This window comes from Erpetoichthys calabaricus, chromosome 10 (genome assembly GCF_900747795.2).
Source record: "Erpetoichthys calabaricus chromosome 10, fErpCal1.3, whole genome shotgun sequence".
Lineage (NCBI taxonomy): Eukaryota > Metazoa > Chordata > Cladistia > Polypteriformes > Polypteridae > Erpetoichthys > Erpetoichthys calabaricus.
This window is the reverse complement of record NC_041403.2, coordinates 117,667,879-117,683,640: the sequence shown is the minus strand read 5'-3', so window position 1 is coordinate 117,683,640 and position 15,762 is coordinate 117,667,879. Positions and strand designations below refer to the sequence as shown.

The window sequence follows — 15,762 nt, the reverse complement described above, 5'->3', positions numbered from 1 at the left end:
GACAATCCGTGACGAGCACAGAAGTCCAATAACAAAACACCACTCAGGTTCAGATCGGGGAGGCCATTCCTCCCAATCACGCCCTTCCAGGTCTCACTGTCATTGCCCACGTGAGCATTGAAGTCTCCCAGCAGTACGAGGGAGTTCCCATAAGGTATGCCCTCTAGCACCCCCTCCAGGGACTCCATAAAGGGTGGGTACTCCAAACTGCTGTGCGGTGCATACGTACAAACAACAGTTAGGACCCGTCCCCTCACCCGAAGGCGGAGGGAGGCTACCCTCTCGTCCACCGGTGTAAACCCCAATGAACAGGCTCCAAGTCGGGGGGGCAATAAGTATACCCACACCCGCTGTGCGCCTCTCAACGGGGGCAACTCCAGAGTGGTAGAGAGTCCAGTCCCTCTCAAGGAGATTGGTTCCAGAGTCCAAGCTGTGCGTCGAGGTGAGTCTGACTATATCTAGCCGGAACCTCTCGACCTCGCGCACTAGCTCAGGTCCTTCCCCTTCAGAGAGGTGACATTCCACATCCCAAGAGCCAGCTTCTGTAGCCAAGGATTGGACTGCCAAGGTCCCCGCCTTCAGCCACCACCCAACTCACACTGCACCCGACCTCCTTGGCCCCTCACATAGGTGGTGAGCACATGGGAAGGGGGACCCACGTTGCCTCTTCGGGCTGTGCCCGGCCGAGCCCCATGGGTGCAGGCCCGGCCACCAGGTGCTCGCCATCGAGTCCCACCTCCAGGTGGCTCCAGAGGGGGGCCCCGGTGACCTGCGTCCGGGCAAGGGAAAACTCCGTCCAAAGTTTTCATTCATCATAGAAGGTTTGTTTAACCGCTCTTTGTCTCATCCCTCACCTAGGACCAGTTTGCCTTGGGTGGCCCTACCAGGGGCATAAAGCCCCGGACAACAGAGCTCCTAGGATCAATTTGTGTATCAATTTGAAAGCTGCATCAAACCAATGTGGAGCAATTAAGTGTTCTTTTTTCATTTCACATTTCTAAATACTTTTTGTATATACTGATTTGCTGCCTCCCCTCATATTTGAGAATGTAATCACCAAGTGCTGCCACTTCTTTTATTTTGGGTGCACCACCCAGTAAAGCTGCTAGCTCTCATATTTTGACTTGTACAAATTTTTGAAATTTCAAAAACTTATATTGAAAAGCCCTGGTGAATTTTCAAACTTGTCTGTCTTTAAACAAAGATGCATTCTGTGAGACGTCAATTTTGGATTTGTTTTTTGTTTCTAGAATAGGTATCAGTATCTGAAATGCTTTTAACAGAACACTTAAAAGTATTTGGTACTCCAATATGTTTCTCAAAGTCAATTTCATGACAACAAGAGGCAGTCACATACATTGTTTTTCAGCATCTCAAAGAAATAATGAATTAGTCAAGTGAGTGGTGTCCTGTAAATAGCTGGCAATCCACTCAGTTTTGATTTTGTTTCAATACTTTGTCTATATTTAAAAAGTTTCAGCATAGGATACTTATTTTACATCAGCAGAATCATTTCATTCAGTGTTAAAAGCTGAGAAATTCTGTATCCGTGTTTTGCCGTGTTTTGTTTCTTTTGGCCTGATGTTTTCTTTTCAAGACATCCATGCTCAGAGTAAAGATAAATTGCAGTAAACCTTATTTAAAACAGAGAATAAGTCATGAAATTTAAACAAGTCTTTGGAAAAGCTGCTTGTAAACATTTTCTTAAAAAGCAATCTGGAATCCTTAAAGGTTCACTTATTTTTTAACTTTTTAATTATGCTTTGGAGGTTTCTCAAAGAAAGTATCCAGTCATTCAAAGCATAAATGTGTTTGTGAGATGTTTTGGACATTCTGAAATTATGTTGTTTAATGGTAAAATGAGGACAATACTCAATTAACTACATCAGATTTCTATTCATGTTATGAATATACTAGGGGGCTCTGCCCCCTGCTCGCTTCGCTCGCCAACCCCTGGTTTTGGGAATGACAAAGAGCGTGATGTATGAATGAGATATAGAATAGTGTGAAGGTGTAGATGATGCAAATAGAAAGCAAACAATAAAGTGTGTGGCACAGTGTAAAGGTTTATTGGAAAATTTCTTTGTACACGCCGTTTAAGTGTAAAAGGTAATTCCAGGTCAGAACTTGTAATGTCAATGAAGATGGTCATTGTCGTGATCAGAGTCAAGTTTGTCAGAGCTTAGAAAGAGTTGTGTCTCTCCAGGAAGTAATGGAATGACTTGGGTATTTATGTTTTCCACATTAATATTTTTTGGACATAATATAGTGCGTTGTGTTAAAAGGGGCATTTGGTCTAATGAGATTGCTGTTCCAAATCTGTCTGTAACTAAGTCGTTGCAGATAAAGGCTTGAGGAATTGTAATAATATGTGGGTGAAGTCCATCTGTATTGGTGAGTGTACCATCTCCCAGTTGTAATAAGCAATTGTTATGAACTGGTTCTGGACATCGTATGTTTTGTACTAACTGTATCTTTTGAAAGCAATGCCAATTGTCTGTGTATTTTAAGGTGCACTGAACAATAGCTGAGCGCATGGCATGTGGAAGAATAGCTAAGCACTGTCTAAAATCTCCTCCTAATAAAAGTACCTTTCCTCCAAAGGGAATATTATTATTCATAAACGTTTGTAGAAGTTTATGAATGGTGTTGAGTAAGTGACTGGATGCGATTGTACATTCATCAATAATTAACAGTTTTGCAAGACGGATGTCACGTGCAGTGCCACTGTTAATGTTCATAGTGGATACCGATTTGTAGGATCTAATGCAGTTCATAATGATTTCACTTTCAGGTACATCGTTAGTTAGAAGCTTCTGTAGATATTCAGGATATGAATGTAAAGGAGGCAGTCTAATTTGACCCTTTTGACAACAACGTGTAAATGTATTACTTGTATTGCCAGTTGTTTCTTCAGGGAAGTGAACTGAATGACAATGATTGCAAATGACATTCATTAATCCGAATGAATTTTCCTGGTGTATGTTTTGCTTGTGCCGTTTGAGAGGCGCGTTGTTGTATGTGTAATATTTGGGACGTGTTGTTTTGGAGCTGTAATCGATTTGCCTGTGCTGTGTGAGAAGCCCGTTGTAGCCTTCGCTGCCGTTAACGTATGTCTGAGACGGGAGGTGTTTCGTTTTGAATCCGTGCCTGTTGCGATGCAGCACTTTGAATGATAGATTGCGTCATCTGGATCTAGGATATAGATTTGTGCATATTTGCGTTGTTGATTTGTTTCAGGGTGCACTGTTCCAATGCGATGCAGTATTTGTGCACATATGCGAAAGCAGTATGGGCCATTGCCTTTTGGTGGCCTGATATTTACTCCGGTAGATGCAAAAGCAAATGAACTATTGTAGGATCTAATGCAGTTCATAAAGTTTTTACTTTTAGGTACATCGTTAGTTAGAAGCTTCTGTGGATATTCAGGATATGAATGTAAAGGAGGCAGTCTAATTTGACCCATTTGAGAACAACGTGTAAATTCATTACTTGTATTGCTAGTTGTTTCTTTAGGGAAGTTAAGTGAATTGCAATGATTGCAAATGACATTCATTAATCCTATTGAATTTTCCTGAATAGTGGACTCATTATTGAACGCGTTGTCAGCTAACGCAAGCGTTTAGCAGGTGTCTGGCGTTGATGTCCGTGACGTGTATGTTTTGCTTGTGCTGTTTGAGAGGCGCGTCGTTGTATGTCCAGTATTTGGGACGTGTTGTTTTGGAGCTGTAATCGATTTGCTTGTGCTGTGTGAGAACCCCGTTGTAGTGTACGGCGTGCATTGTTTGTATTGAGCCTTGCCCGTTTTTGTATGTCGGTCAGTTGAGCTTTCTCTTTTTGGAGCCTTGCCTGCTTGTTTTCCGGCATTTGAGATGCGCGGTGTAGACGTCTGCATTTATTTATTTTGTCCCTTCGCTGCCATTTCTGTATGTCTGAGACTCGAGGTCTTTCGGTTTGAACTCGTGCCTGTTTCGATGCAGCACTGTGAGACGCGCACTGCATGCGTCTACGTTCAGTGTGTCTGTCCATTTGGGTTCGTTTCTGTAACTGTGTTAGTTGAGCTTTGCGTTTTTGGAGCCGAGACATTTTTTCTTCTAGAAATATGGATAAGTAATAAGGAGTATCGCACTCACTGTTAATATGGAGCCTTTTCTGCGGTTGAACGGTTAATAGTGCCTTATTGTAATGAGATCCACCTATGCTGCATAGTGTGAATTGTGTTTGGTCCCGTTATCCGAGCGGTATCGTTTTGTACCTGTGATCGTGAATTCATGACTTGTTTGTTTTTGAGCGTGAGAAATATGGATAAGTAATAAGGAGGATCGCACTCACCGTTAATATGGAGCCTTTTCTGCGGTTGAACGGTTAATAGTGCCTTATTGTAATGAGATCCACCTATGCTGCATAGTGTGAATTGTGTTTGGTCCCGTTATCCGAGCGGTATCGTTTTGTACCTGTGATCGTGAATTCATGACTTGTTTGTTTTTGAGCGTGAGAAATATGGATAAGTAATAAGGAGGATCGCACTCACCGTTAATATGGAGCCTTTTCTGCGGTTGAACGGTTAATAGTGCCTCATTGTAATGAGATCTACCTATGCTGCATATTGTGAACGTGTTGAGATGACGTATGTTTAATACGGACGGTTCATTTAGAAATGGGGCTTTGTGTGTCATTTGTTATTTATGTTACTGTGGTCGTGGGTCTGAATCGTCGTTTTTGTGTACGTTTCGTGTGCTATGTCCGTAGTCTGTCCCGTTTCGTGTCCAATGGGCTTTGTGTGGTGCTCGTGGCTTCTTTTTTTTGTGTGCCAGGGGCTTGTTGAATCCTCCTCTTTGTGTGTGTCCCGTCCGTTACTTGTGGGGGGGGGTGCTCGTGCGGCGCCTGCGTTTGACTCCTTTTTTCTGTGCTCACTCCTTTTTTCTGTGGTCGCGGTCGCCTCTCGCGGCGCCTCATTTCTTGGGGCGCCTGCGCAGTACGTCTTTTTGCGGCTACGGCCCATGGCCGGATGTCCCTGCATCCATCCGGTTTAGCATTCTCGGTTAGTAATGTGGATGAGATTTTTTTTCCTGAGGTTTCTGTACGTTTTTCTTTTTCATCATGTTTTTGTTGTATGTTTACCAGTAACATACCTGATCAAATTAGTTTCTGATTATGGCATAACACACAGACTTTGACTTTGGTTATAACCAACTGATTCAGTAGTCTTAAGAATCTGAATCCTTGAAGTACACAATACACAATATACTTGAACAACTTATGAAAAAATCAACTGCAACACTCAGTGATACTAAACATTTTTCATCTTTTTCCTTTGCTGCAAACCACATTTGATGCTCATGTTAAATTCTGTGCTGTACAATATATTTTAACAGTGTATACCAAACTAAATCATGCAGCAATACTGTGCCTAACATAACTTTTTAAAATGTCAGAGTACATAATATTTCTGTCAGTGTCATATCATATGTCAATTTTACTTAACTTATGAACAGTAGTTAACTAAATAATTAACTTGTGTGACAGTTAGAATTTAGTGATTTTTTTTAACATGTGTTTTGAAATACAGACCTGTTTTGGACAGGAGGACAGCCTTTGAGGAACCTAAGACAAAAGTATTGGCTGTTAATCGTTCTGTTTGACATGAGAAGACCAGTATCCCATTTAAACAGTATTGAACATAGTTTAATTTCATCCTGATACATCCAATTCATGCTAACTAGACATTTTCTTCTGATACCTAGTGTACGTAATCAATAAGTATTTTATAAGTAGTTCAAGTTCAACAATTAGATTCATTGGAAATCAGTGGTCAGTAAAATTAAGGGAGTTGTTCTTTTCGTGTAAAATAATAAGATGCAGCGATATTAAAATTGAGTTGACAACTTGAAAAAAACTACAACAAAGTCTTTTGGGAATTTTTGTTATTTTTTTAAACACTAAACTATTATATTTACAGGAAACATTAGAAAATGTCAAAAAGTGCAAGAACTTCTTATCTACATTAATCAAGCTAGCTTCAAGTGGTAAACAATCTTCAGAAACGGCAGCTAACGTAAAAGATCTTGTACAGAACCTGTTGGTAAGTATTTCCCATCTCTAAAAATAATCACAACATTTTTTATGTTTAAAATGCCCAGGAATGTTCTATTTTTTTAATGCCACCAGGGGCCAGTATATGTACAAATGCACAGTGTATTACTTAAATAAAATTGAATTTTTATTATTAAGTGACTGATAAGCATTGAAAACTGTTACATTGTCTGACTAAAAAGAACGATAAAGTAGGCACTCTTTTAAAACCTTTCAGTCTTCTGGATTATTCAGTTATTTTTTACTTAAAATAAGACAGACATTGTGATATCTGGCAAAGCATTAGTATATAAGTTCAGTCTCACTAAACAAACGTACTTCATGGGTGCAGGAAAGTGGTTTCTTATGTGTACAGTAAAATAAACATTTGAGTTAAATGTATTTGTATTTATTTGTTTGCTGTATATATATATATATATATCAGACTAGCTGTGCTGCCGTCTAAGACAGGTTGAAATTTAAGTAATCTACATAGACCTCAGCATAACTGTTTGCAGTGCACCATCTTTTGGAAACAATTTAGTGTATTGCCTTTGTCATTCCAACAGATGTTGAATCATAAGCATTTGTAGTAGTAAAATGTGTTGCATTGTCATTCCAATAGACAGCACATCACAGACATTGTCACTGCTTTTATGAATCCCATACCAAATGGTAAATAATAGACACAGGAACTGAGCAGACAAACAGATACACAGACACACAGACACTTGTCTTTTTGTTAAGACTGAAGTGTCAGAGTTAGTAGGCCACAATAGGAGTCTACACTTTATCTTATGTTAAACAAAATGATACTGTGTTTTTAATATCTTGTTTGTCATGGTACTGTGGTAGTGATTTGTTCCATGATGGTTGGATAGGAAAGTAAGAATTTCACTGTACTCTGTACTACTGCTGCTACTGTTACTAATATACCTCTGCTTTTACAAATGAACCTAATAAGACTGATGCAGCTAAATATTAATTTGTGGTTATTGTTTCTTTGTTACACAGTTGTTCTATTTCTTTTTTATATATCTAACAAAGAATATGATAGTGTAATCTCTTGCGTATATAATTGCAAAAGTTTTGGAAAGGCTTTTTTCTTTTCCATTATAACTGTACCACTATGCATAAAGCCAGGTCTATAAAGACATGGTTTGATATGGAGGAAGTCAAGTGGCCTGCGTAGAACCCTGAACTCACCGCAACTTAACACCATTGGGATGAACTGCAACGCTTATTGCAGAATAGGTCTTCTCGTGCAACATCAGTACTTGACATCAGTTTGGCTGAATGAGCACAGATTCTTAGAGACACAATTTAGATGCCTTCCCTGTTGAATGGAGGCTGATATAGACACAAAACAGCACGTGGGGGTGGGGTTTGGGGGCTTGTGTGACTCTGTTTTAATGTCCAAGGTTTTCGAATTTGATATACACCTAAGCAACTTTTGTCCATACAGTTTAGAAAAGGAGTATACATAAAATCAGAAATTCCTGTCTTTTTCTCTACAAGTCCTATTCAAAACTTATAGCTGATTTGATTCCCTCAGTGGCTTAATCTGTGTGGTTGCATACTCTTTGACGAAATTGCACCAAAACCTGCAGCAATGATCAATAAATACTCAAGTCTCATTGAGCATTATATTTTTTGAAAAATAATTGTATTTGCTTTTCCAGGAAGGAAAAATTGAAGCAGAAGATTTTACAAGCAGACTTTATCAGGAACTCCATTCTTCACCTCAGCCATATCTTGTGCCTTTCTTAAAGGTAACATTGCCTGTACATCTGACTTGAAAGTAATGTTTTCTTTTTAAGGAAACCTTTGATTTTCGCAGTAAAATATGTTTAGATTAAAGTAAAAGAGTGAGATATCTTTGTATGCAACTCTGAAAGCTTGGAAAAATGTACTGGCATGTTGGTGAATCATAAAGTTATCATTTGTGACCTATGTTCATTTCTACAGAGAAGTTTGCCAGCTTTGCGGCAGCTTACACCTGATTCAGCAGCATTCATTCAGCAAAGCCAAGTGCAACAACCTATTACTCAGGCCACTACGGCCCTTACATCTGTAACTCTGGGGAGCCCAATTCAGCGGACTGCTGGAAAAGCTATAGCCACTGTGACAAGTACCCTCCAACAGCCTGTCATCAGCCTAGCACAAACTGGGCACAGCAAACCAGGACAAACAGCACCACTGGTAAGAAATTATTATTTTAATACATTATTTGTCCCAAATAACACTCCCAATACAGTGTAGAGTGAAAGTTGTTGTCCCCTAACCTCCCAAAAAATGTCAGCCTCTACCTTCGGATAAATACTTGCTTCAAAATATTTGCTATCTGTCAATCACTGCCTACTCTCACATATCCTTCCACAACATATAGTAAAGAATGAATTTTTATTACAGCTTTTACCCACTTCTGGATGCTGAAAACCTATATCTGTCAATTTTTTTTTTTGTAGTTTTTAGCTCTTGTTGCATAACTGTGCCTTTCTTAATATGAAAACACTTTTAATTTATGTGCCTTACTTCTGGGGAAAAGAAACTTAAAGGTGCAAAGTCTTTTACCTCAAAACTTTTTACTTTGAAATCTGTAGGAGTACATAAAATCACTGCATTGTAGCAGACTGCCTCTATTGCTTCTTCTTTTTTGTCTTTTGTTTGCTCTCGTTTGGGTTGCCACAGTGGGTAATGTTTTTCTGTATCTTCCTGTCCTCTGCATCTTGCTCTGTCATTTCCATCACCTGCATGTCCTCTCTCACCACATCCATTAACCTCCACTTAGGCCTTCCTTTTTTCCTCTTGCCTGGCAGCTCTGTCCTTAGCATCGTTATCCCAATATACCCAGCATCTCTCATTTGTACATGTACAAACCAATACAATCTCGTCTCTCTGGTTTTGTCGCCAAACCATCCAACTTGAGTTGACCCTCTGATGTACTCATTCCTAATCATGTCCATCCTCGTCACACCAAGTACAAATCTTAACATATTTAACTCAGCCATCTCTAGCTCTATCTCCTGTCTTTTTTTTAGTGCCTGTGTCTCCAACCCGTATAATATAGCTGGTCTCACTACCATCTTTTAGACCTCCCCTTTCTCTCTTGCTGGTACCCGTCTGTCACAAATCACTCCTGACACTTTTCCAGACACACTGCATGCTGCCTGCACTCTCTTCTTCACCTCTTTGCCACACTCCCCGTTACTCTGTACTGCTGATTCCGAGTTTTTAAACTCATCCACCTTCACCCAATCTGCTCCTTGCATCCTCACCATTCCTCTGACCTCCCTCTCATTCACGCACATGTGTTCCTTCCATCTTGGTCCTACTGACCTTCATTCCTGTGCTCTCTCGGGCATATCTCCACCTCTCCAGGGTCACCTCAACCTGCTCCCTACTCTCATTACAGGTTACAATGTCATTCTCAAACATCATAGTCCACGGGTACTCCTATCTAATCTCGTCTGTCAACCTGTCCATCTCTATTGCAAATAAGAAAAGGCTCACAGCCATTCCCTGATGTAATCACACCTCAAATTTGAGTGCATCCATCATATCTACTGCAGACTTCATCACTGTCACACTTCCCTCGCAGTGTTGTAATGTAACAAAGTAATAATAATTCATTACAGTACTTAAGTATTTTTTGTATCTGTACTTTACTTGGGTTTTTGTATTTCTGACAACTTTCACTTTTACTTCACTATATTCCTTAAGCAAAAAGTATACTTTTACTCCGATACATTTCCCTTAAGCATCTTTGCTACAAAAAAAAAAATATATGGTTGGAACACAGACTACAAGCAAGCGGTGAATCAGAGCCATAGCATGGCAAAATGACGCCTGGTGCCGAAAGGGAAAATAAGCACCCTTCTTCAATTAAAATGGATAAAACAAATTTATTGTATTCACAAAAAAAACATTAGTTTTGAATTTTATTTATTTACATAAACAAATTACAATATTTTTGTTAAAATAAACATAATATAAGGTACAGGACATAACAAAATTTGGCTGTGTGTAACGGTCGAACGCTTTGCGCTCTATATACTAATAAACAAAAAATTAATATAATAATATACAAAATTAACAAAATAATATACAAAATTAACTTACCTTAAATAATGGCAGAAACACACCGAGAACATAGAGATACGAGTAGATAGATACGAGTCCTCACAGGTGGCGCAGTGGTAGCGCTGCTGCTTTGCAGTAAGGAGACTGTGGAAGATTGTGGGTTCACTTCCCGGTGCTTCCCTGTGTGGATAGCGCTTTGAGTACTGAGAAAAGCGCTACATAAATGTAATGAATTATTATTATTATTATTATAGAGGATCACTATGAGAGCGTAATGACTGGTTGTGCGTCGCGATTTCGACAATAAAGGTGCACACAGTTGTGTGTTTACATATTAGTGGTGTGGCAGTTTTCAAGCAGTGCATCATTCTCATTTTTATTTTACTTAGAACTGTACTTTTATATCCAACAATTCGGCAGTGATTGTAAAAGACAATATAAACACATTTCAATGTGCAAGCTGTTTACAAAATCATAAAGAGTAAAGCGAAATATCTATAAAAGTTTTACTAATTTTCAGTGATATTCATGTTTTTATTAATTTTTTTTCGTCTTTTTAACCTGAAACAACCACGTCATTGATCAGCGCCCTTCGAAGATCGGCACCTGGTGCGGGTGTGGGTGCACAGTGCACACCACCCATGCTGCGGCTGTGTTGCTCATAACATTAATTCAATGCAAAACTCTCGACAAAACTGCCCATTATTGTGAAACACTCTTAAATTATTACATTTCCTCAAGTAACTATTATTTACACCAAAGGAGGAACTACTCATGGTTGTGGCAAGTTAAAGAAGAGTATTCAAAATTCAGTTAATAAAGTTTAAAAATTAAAATGATTATTACTGTCAGTGGCACAAATTAAGGCTAGCTGATGCACATAATTAACTTATTACAGTTGCAGATGGGGTAAAAGTAATATGTAACTGTGTGTTATTGAGTATCTTTTAAATCCTGTAACTGTATTCTGAGGGATAGATTAAGGAAGGGAGGGAGGAGTGGATTAATGAATGGAAAGAAGAAAGTCAATGTCAATTTATTTATATAGCACATTTAAAACAACATAGTAATGCTGTGGCCAAAGTGCTTTACAATAAAAGAATAAAAGAAAAACAAAACAAATTAACATAAAACATAAAAAGAAATAAAATATATGAGCATAAAATAAATACATAATAGAAGTAATGTTATATACATAAAAAATAGAAGTAATGTTATATAATCAGAAAGAGGAAACCATCAGTATTACTGAAGGTCATGGAATGCAAGTGAATAGAAATGAGTCTTTAGTCTTGTTTTGAACAGTTCAATTGTAGACGATGCCTTTATATGACGAGGTAAAGAGTTCCACAGGCGAGGCGCAGCAGCTGCAAAAGCCCTGTCCCCCTTAGTTTTACACTTGGTACGAGGGACAACCAGAGACAGCTGACCAGAAGATGTAAGCACTCTAGATGGCTGATGTAAAACACACAGTTCAGATAAATAGGGAGGAGCAAGCCCATGTAAAGATTTAAAAACTAGCAGCAAGATTTTAAAATCAATTCAAAAACTGACAGGTAGCCAGTGTAAAGAAGCTAATATTGGAGAAACAGAGTCATACTTTCTTGCCCCAACCAGAAAGCGAGCGGCAGCATTTTAGACCAACTGTAACCTGTGTATCAGGGATTTATTAATCCCAGAATACAGCGTGTTGCAGTAATCGAGGCAAGAAAAAATAAATGCATGAGTAGCTATCTCAAGATCCCTAGAAGATAAAAAGGCTTTATCTTACCTAATAGACGAAGTTGGAAAAAGCAACTCTTGACTACAGAATTTACTTGTTTCTCAAAAGAGAGGTTACTATCAAAGGTAACACCAAGATTGTGGACTTGAGGTTTGGAAAAGACAGAGAAAGAGCCGAGAAGTCCAAGACCAATTTGGGCTTTAGCTGATGGACCCACTATAAGCACCTCCGTTTTATTTTGATTTAGATCAAGAAAATTATTAGCCATCCAGGATCTTAGTTCAGACAGACAGTTGTGGAGTTGATTTGTTGTAGAGTTGCAGACAGGAATATAAACCTGAGTATCATCAGCATAGCAGTGAAAAGAAATGTTAAATTTCCTAAAAATAGCTCCAATAGGGTGAAGGTATATGGAGAATAAAATAGGACCCAAAATGGATCCCTGAGGAACACCATATTTAAGAGGAGCAGTAGAAGAAGATGAATTAAAAGTCACTGAAAAGTGTCTACCAGTTAAATATGACCTGAACCAGTTAAAAGCAGCCCCTTTAAGCCCAACAAGATGTTCAAGCCGCAACAGCAATATCTCATGGTCAATAGTGTCAAAGGCAGCGGACAGGTCAAGGAGGAGAAGGAGTGCCGCATCTCCTGAGTCAGTAATAAGAGAGATGTCGTTGAACACTTTCAGGAGTGCCGTTTCAACACTATGATAACGCCTAAAGCTGGATTGGTAGATCTCAAATAAATTATTGGAGTTAAGGTGATCAACCAATTGATTATAAATAATTCTTTCTAAAATTTTAGCCAGAAATGGCAGTTGGGAAATTGGACGAAAATTGGCTAAAACTCCAGGATCTAATTCTGCTTTTTTAGATGGGGGCGAACTGCAGCATGTTTAAAAAATGAGGACACAACTCCCGAACTAATAGAATCATTGATGATGGCTAATAAGGGTGGGCCCAACACATCAAAGGCTTCCACTAAGAGACGTGGTGGTACAATATCCAGAGGACTGGGGGCTCGTTTAAGGGTGTCAATAGTTCTTTTTAGCTGTGAAAGTGAGACTAGATCAAAGGATTCTAAGACAATGTCATGATTAACAGTAGAAAGTTCATAGCCCGTTTGAACAATGCCACGGCGGATAGTATCGATTTTGCTGACAAAGAATGATAGAAACTGGTCACATGAATGAACAATGCTATTTGATCCCATCGCAGAGTGGGGGTGAATGGCTGCATTAATTGAATTAAATAAGAGGATTAAATAGGATTCTTAGAGTGACGGGATACTAAATCGGCAAAGAACTTTTGTTTCGTTATCTTAACTTCGGCCTGAAAATTGAAAAGAGAAGTCCTAAAAATCTGTTTAGAGACAATCAGTCCATCTTTTTTCCAACGCCGTTCAGCAGTTCTACAGGCGCGGCACAGTGATCGTGTATTTTCATTTAGCCAGGGAGCAGGTCTACCCTTATTACTGTGTATCTTGGTCGGAGCAATTGAGTCTAAAATCGATTTACAGGAAGAATTCAATTTTCCAACAGAATCATCGATACCATTATTTTGGTCATGCACATAAAGACTAGAGAAAATGGTTTTAAAATCAGATATAATAGAAGAATTTAAAAAGCGCGAACAGCGTGGGGGACAGCTATTAGTCGGGACATCAACAGTAATATTCAGATCCATCATTATAGAAAAATGATCAGTAAAAGAAACATCACATAAGTCAATATTATTCACTGAAATATCACGAGTAAGAACGAGATCAAGGGTGTGACCGAGAGAGTGGGTTGGCGTATTAATATGCTGTATGAAATCAAATGAGTTCAAAAGTGATAAAAAGTCATTGACCAAAGGTTTCGATTGACAACAAACGTGAATGTTGAAATCACCAACAATAAAAACTTTATCATGAGAGAGGGTGATATCAGCCAAGAGATCAGAGAATTCAGAGATGAAAGTATCATTAATTACAGGAGGTCTATAAACCACAGCAAACAGCAGAGAAGGGGAGCTGCACACTTCGAAAAGTTGAAGTTCAAAGCTGCTAAACAGACCCCTTGTAAGGCTCCGACACAAGAACATACTTTTAAAAATAGTGGCAATGCCCCCCCCCCCCACAACGAGTCAGGCGAGGAGAGTTTAAAAATGAATAACCTGGTGGAGTTATGTCAGTAAAACAAGAAGAGTCACCATTTAAAATCCAAGTCTCAGTGATGAAGAAGAAATCCAGATTATTTGAGGTAATAAAGTCTTGCAGAATAAAAGTTTTATTAGACACTGATCTCACATTCAAGAGAGCAGCCTTGATAGAGGTAGAAGAGCTTGTTGCAGGATGAGCACGGGTGAGTGTGCGAAGATTAGCAGTGTTTACTGCTCGATTGCAGGCCGAGGAAAAGTGATGCTGTCTTGAAATGGAGAAATTAAATCCGGTGTCCAGTGCCCATGAACCAGTGATGGAGTCCTGAGCGGGAGAAGATGGGTCATAGACGACTCACAGGCATCGGGAATCAAAGCTCTGGGACTTGACTCTGTGTTGTTTAACAGCAATTCCGGCTCTTTTCCCACGACGGCGGCAGGTGCGTTTGTGTCTCCAAGGGTCATTCAATTCACTGATACAGGTGAACATCGGCGTCCAGGTGAAGAAGTCAGGAGATGAATAAAACAAAGGTGGAGGTTCACAAAAAATCCAACCAGGAGATGAAAATTGAGAGGAAAGCAAGCCAGAAAATATGTTTAGTAAAGACTCACGATCATAGGACAGTGGCCGTTGGGATAAACTAAAATATAAAAACAAAGTTAAAACATAGACTAGAGAGACGAGCAGACGGCCAGCCACACCAGTCAGCGCCATCTTCTTTGTGAAGACCTAGTTTTCCTGCAACCGTAAAATAGGCTCCATTTTAAAGTGGTGTACATGCTTAAAAGAATAAACTTAATTCTACAAAATTTAACTACTTTTTTATTACCAACATTTACATTTACTTTCAATACTTAAGTACAGAAAATATGAGATACTTTAAGACTTTTACTCAAGTAGTATACTAACAGGAAAATTTAACTTTTACCAAAGTCATTGTCTGGTAAGATGCTTATACTTTTACTCAAGTGTGGATTTCAGGTACTTTATACAACACTGTTCCCTCGTGCATATCCTCTACCACTTTTACGTACTTCTCTGCCACTTCCGACTTCCTCATACAATACCACAATTCCCCTGTAAGCACCCTCTCATATGCCTTTTCCAAGTCCACAAAAACACAACGCAATTCCTTCTGGTCTTCTCCATACTTCTCCATCAACACCCTCAGAACAAATATTGCATCTCTAGTGCTCTTTCCTAGTTTGAAACCATACTGCTGCTCACTAATCATCACCTCCCTTCTTAACCTAGCTTCCACTACTCTTTCCCATAACGTCATGCTGTGGCTGATCAATTTTATCCCTTTGTAGTTATGAAAGGTCTGAACATCACCCTTATTCTTAAAAATCAGTATCAGTACATTTCTTCTGCAATCCTCAGGTATCCTCTCACTTTCCAAGATTGCATTAAACAATCTGGTTAAAAACTCCATTGCCATCTCTCCTAAACACTGCCATACTTCCACAGGTATGTTATCTGGACCAACAGCCTTCCCATTCTTCATTCTCTTCATAGCTCTCCTTACTTCCTCCTTGCTAATCTGTTGCACTTCCTGGTTCACAATCTCCACATCATCCAACATTCTCTCTCTCTCATTTTCTTCATTCCTCAACCTCTCAAAGTACTCTACATCTATTCAACACATTTTTCTCGCAAGTGAGTATGTTTCAATCATTATCCTTTATCACCCTAACCTGCTACTCATCTTTCCCAGCTCGGTCCCTCTGCCTAGTCAATCAGTG

The 15,762-nt window shown here is 39.2% G+C and overlaps 1 protein-coding gene across 1 annotated transcript in view; it reads left to right on the top strand.

Moving 5' to 3' along the window:
• The window catches only part of taf4a (TAF4A RNA polymerase II, TATA box binding protein (TBP)-associated factor), a 106,469-nt gene that overhangs the window by 31,240 nt on the left and 59,467 nt on the right, over positions 1 to 15,762 (top strand). The window contains exons 6-8 of the mRNA XM_028811791.2: positions 5,960 to 6,082; positions 7,755 to 7,844; positions 8,041 to 8,274. Of these exons, the coding sequence (XP_028667624.2) occupies positions 5,960 to 6,082; positions 7,755 to 7,844; positions 8,041 to 8,274 (447 nt within the window). The remainder of the gene's footprint in view (positions 1 to 5,959; positions 6,083 to 7,754; positions 7,845 to 8,040; positions 8,275 to 15,762) is intronic.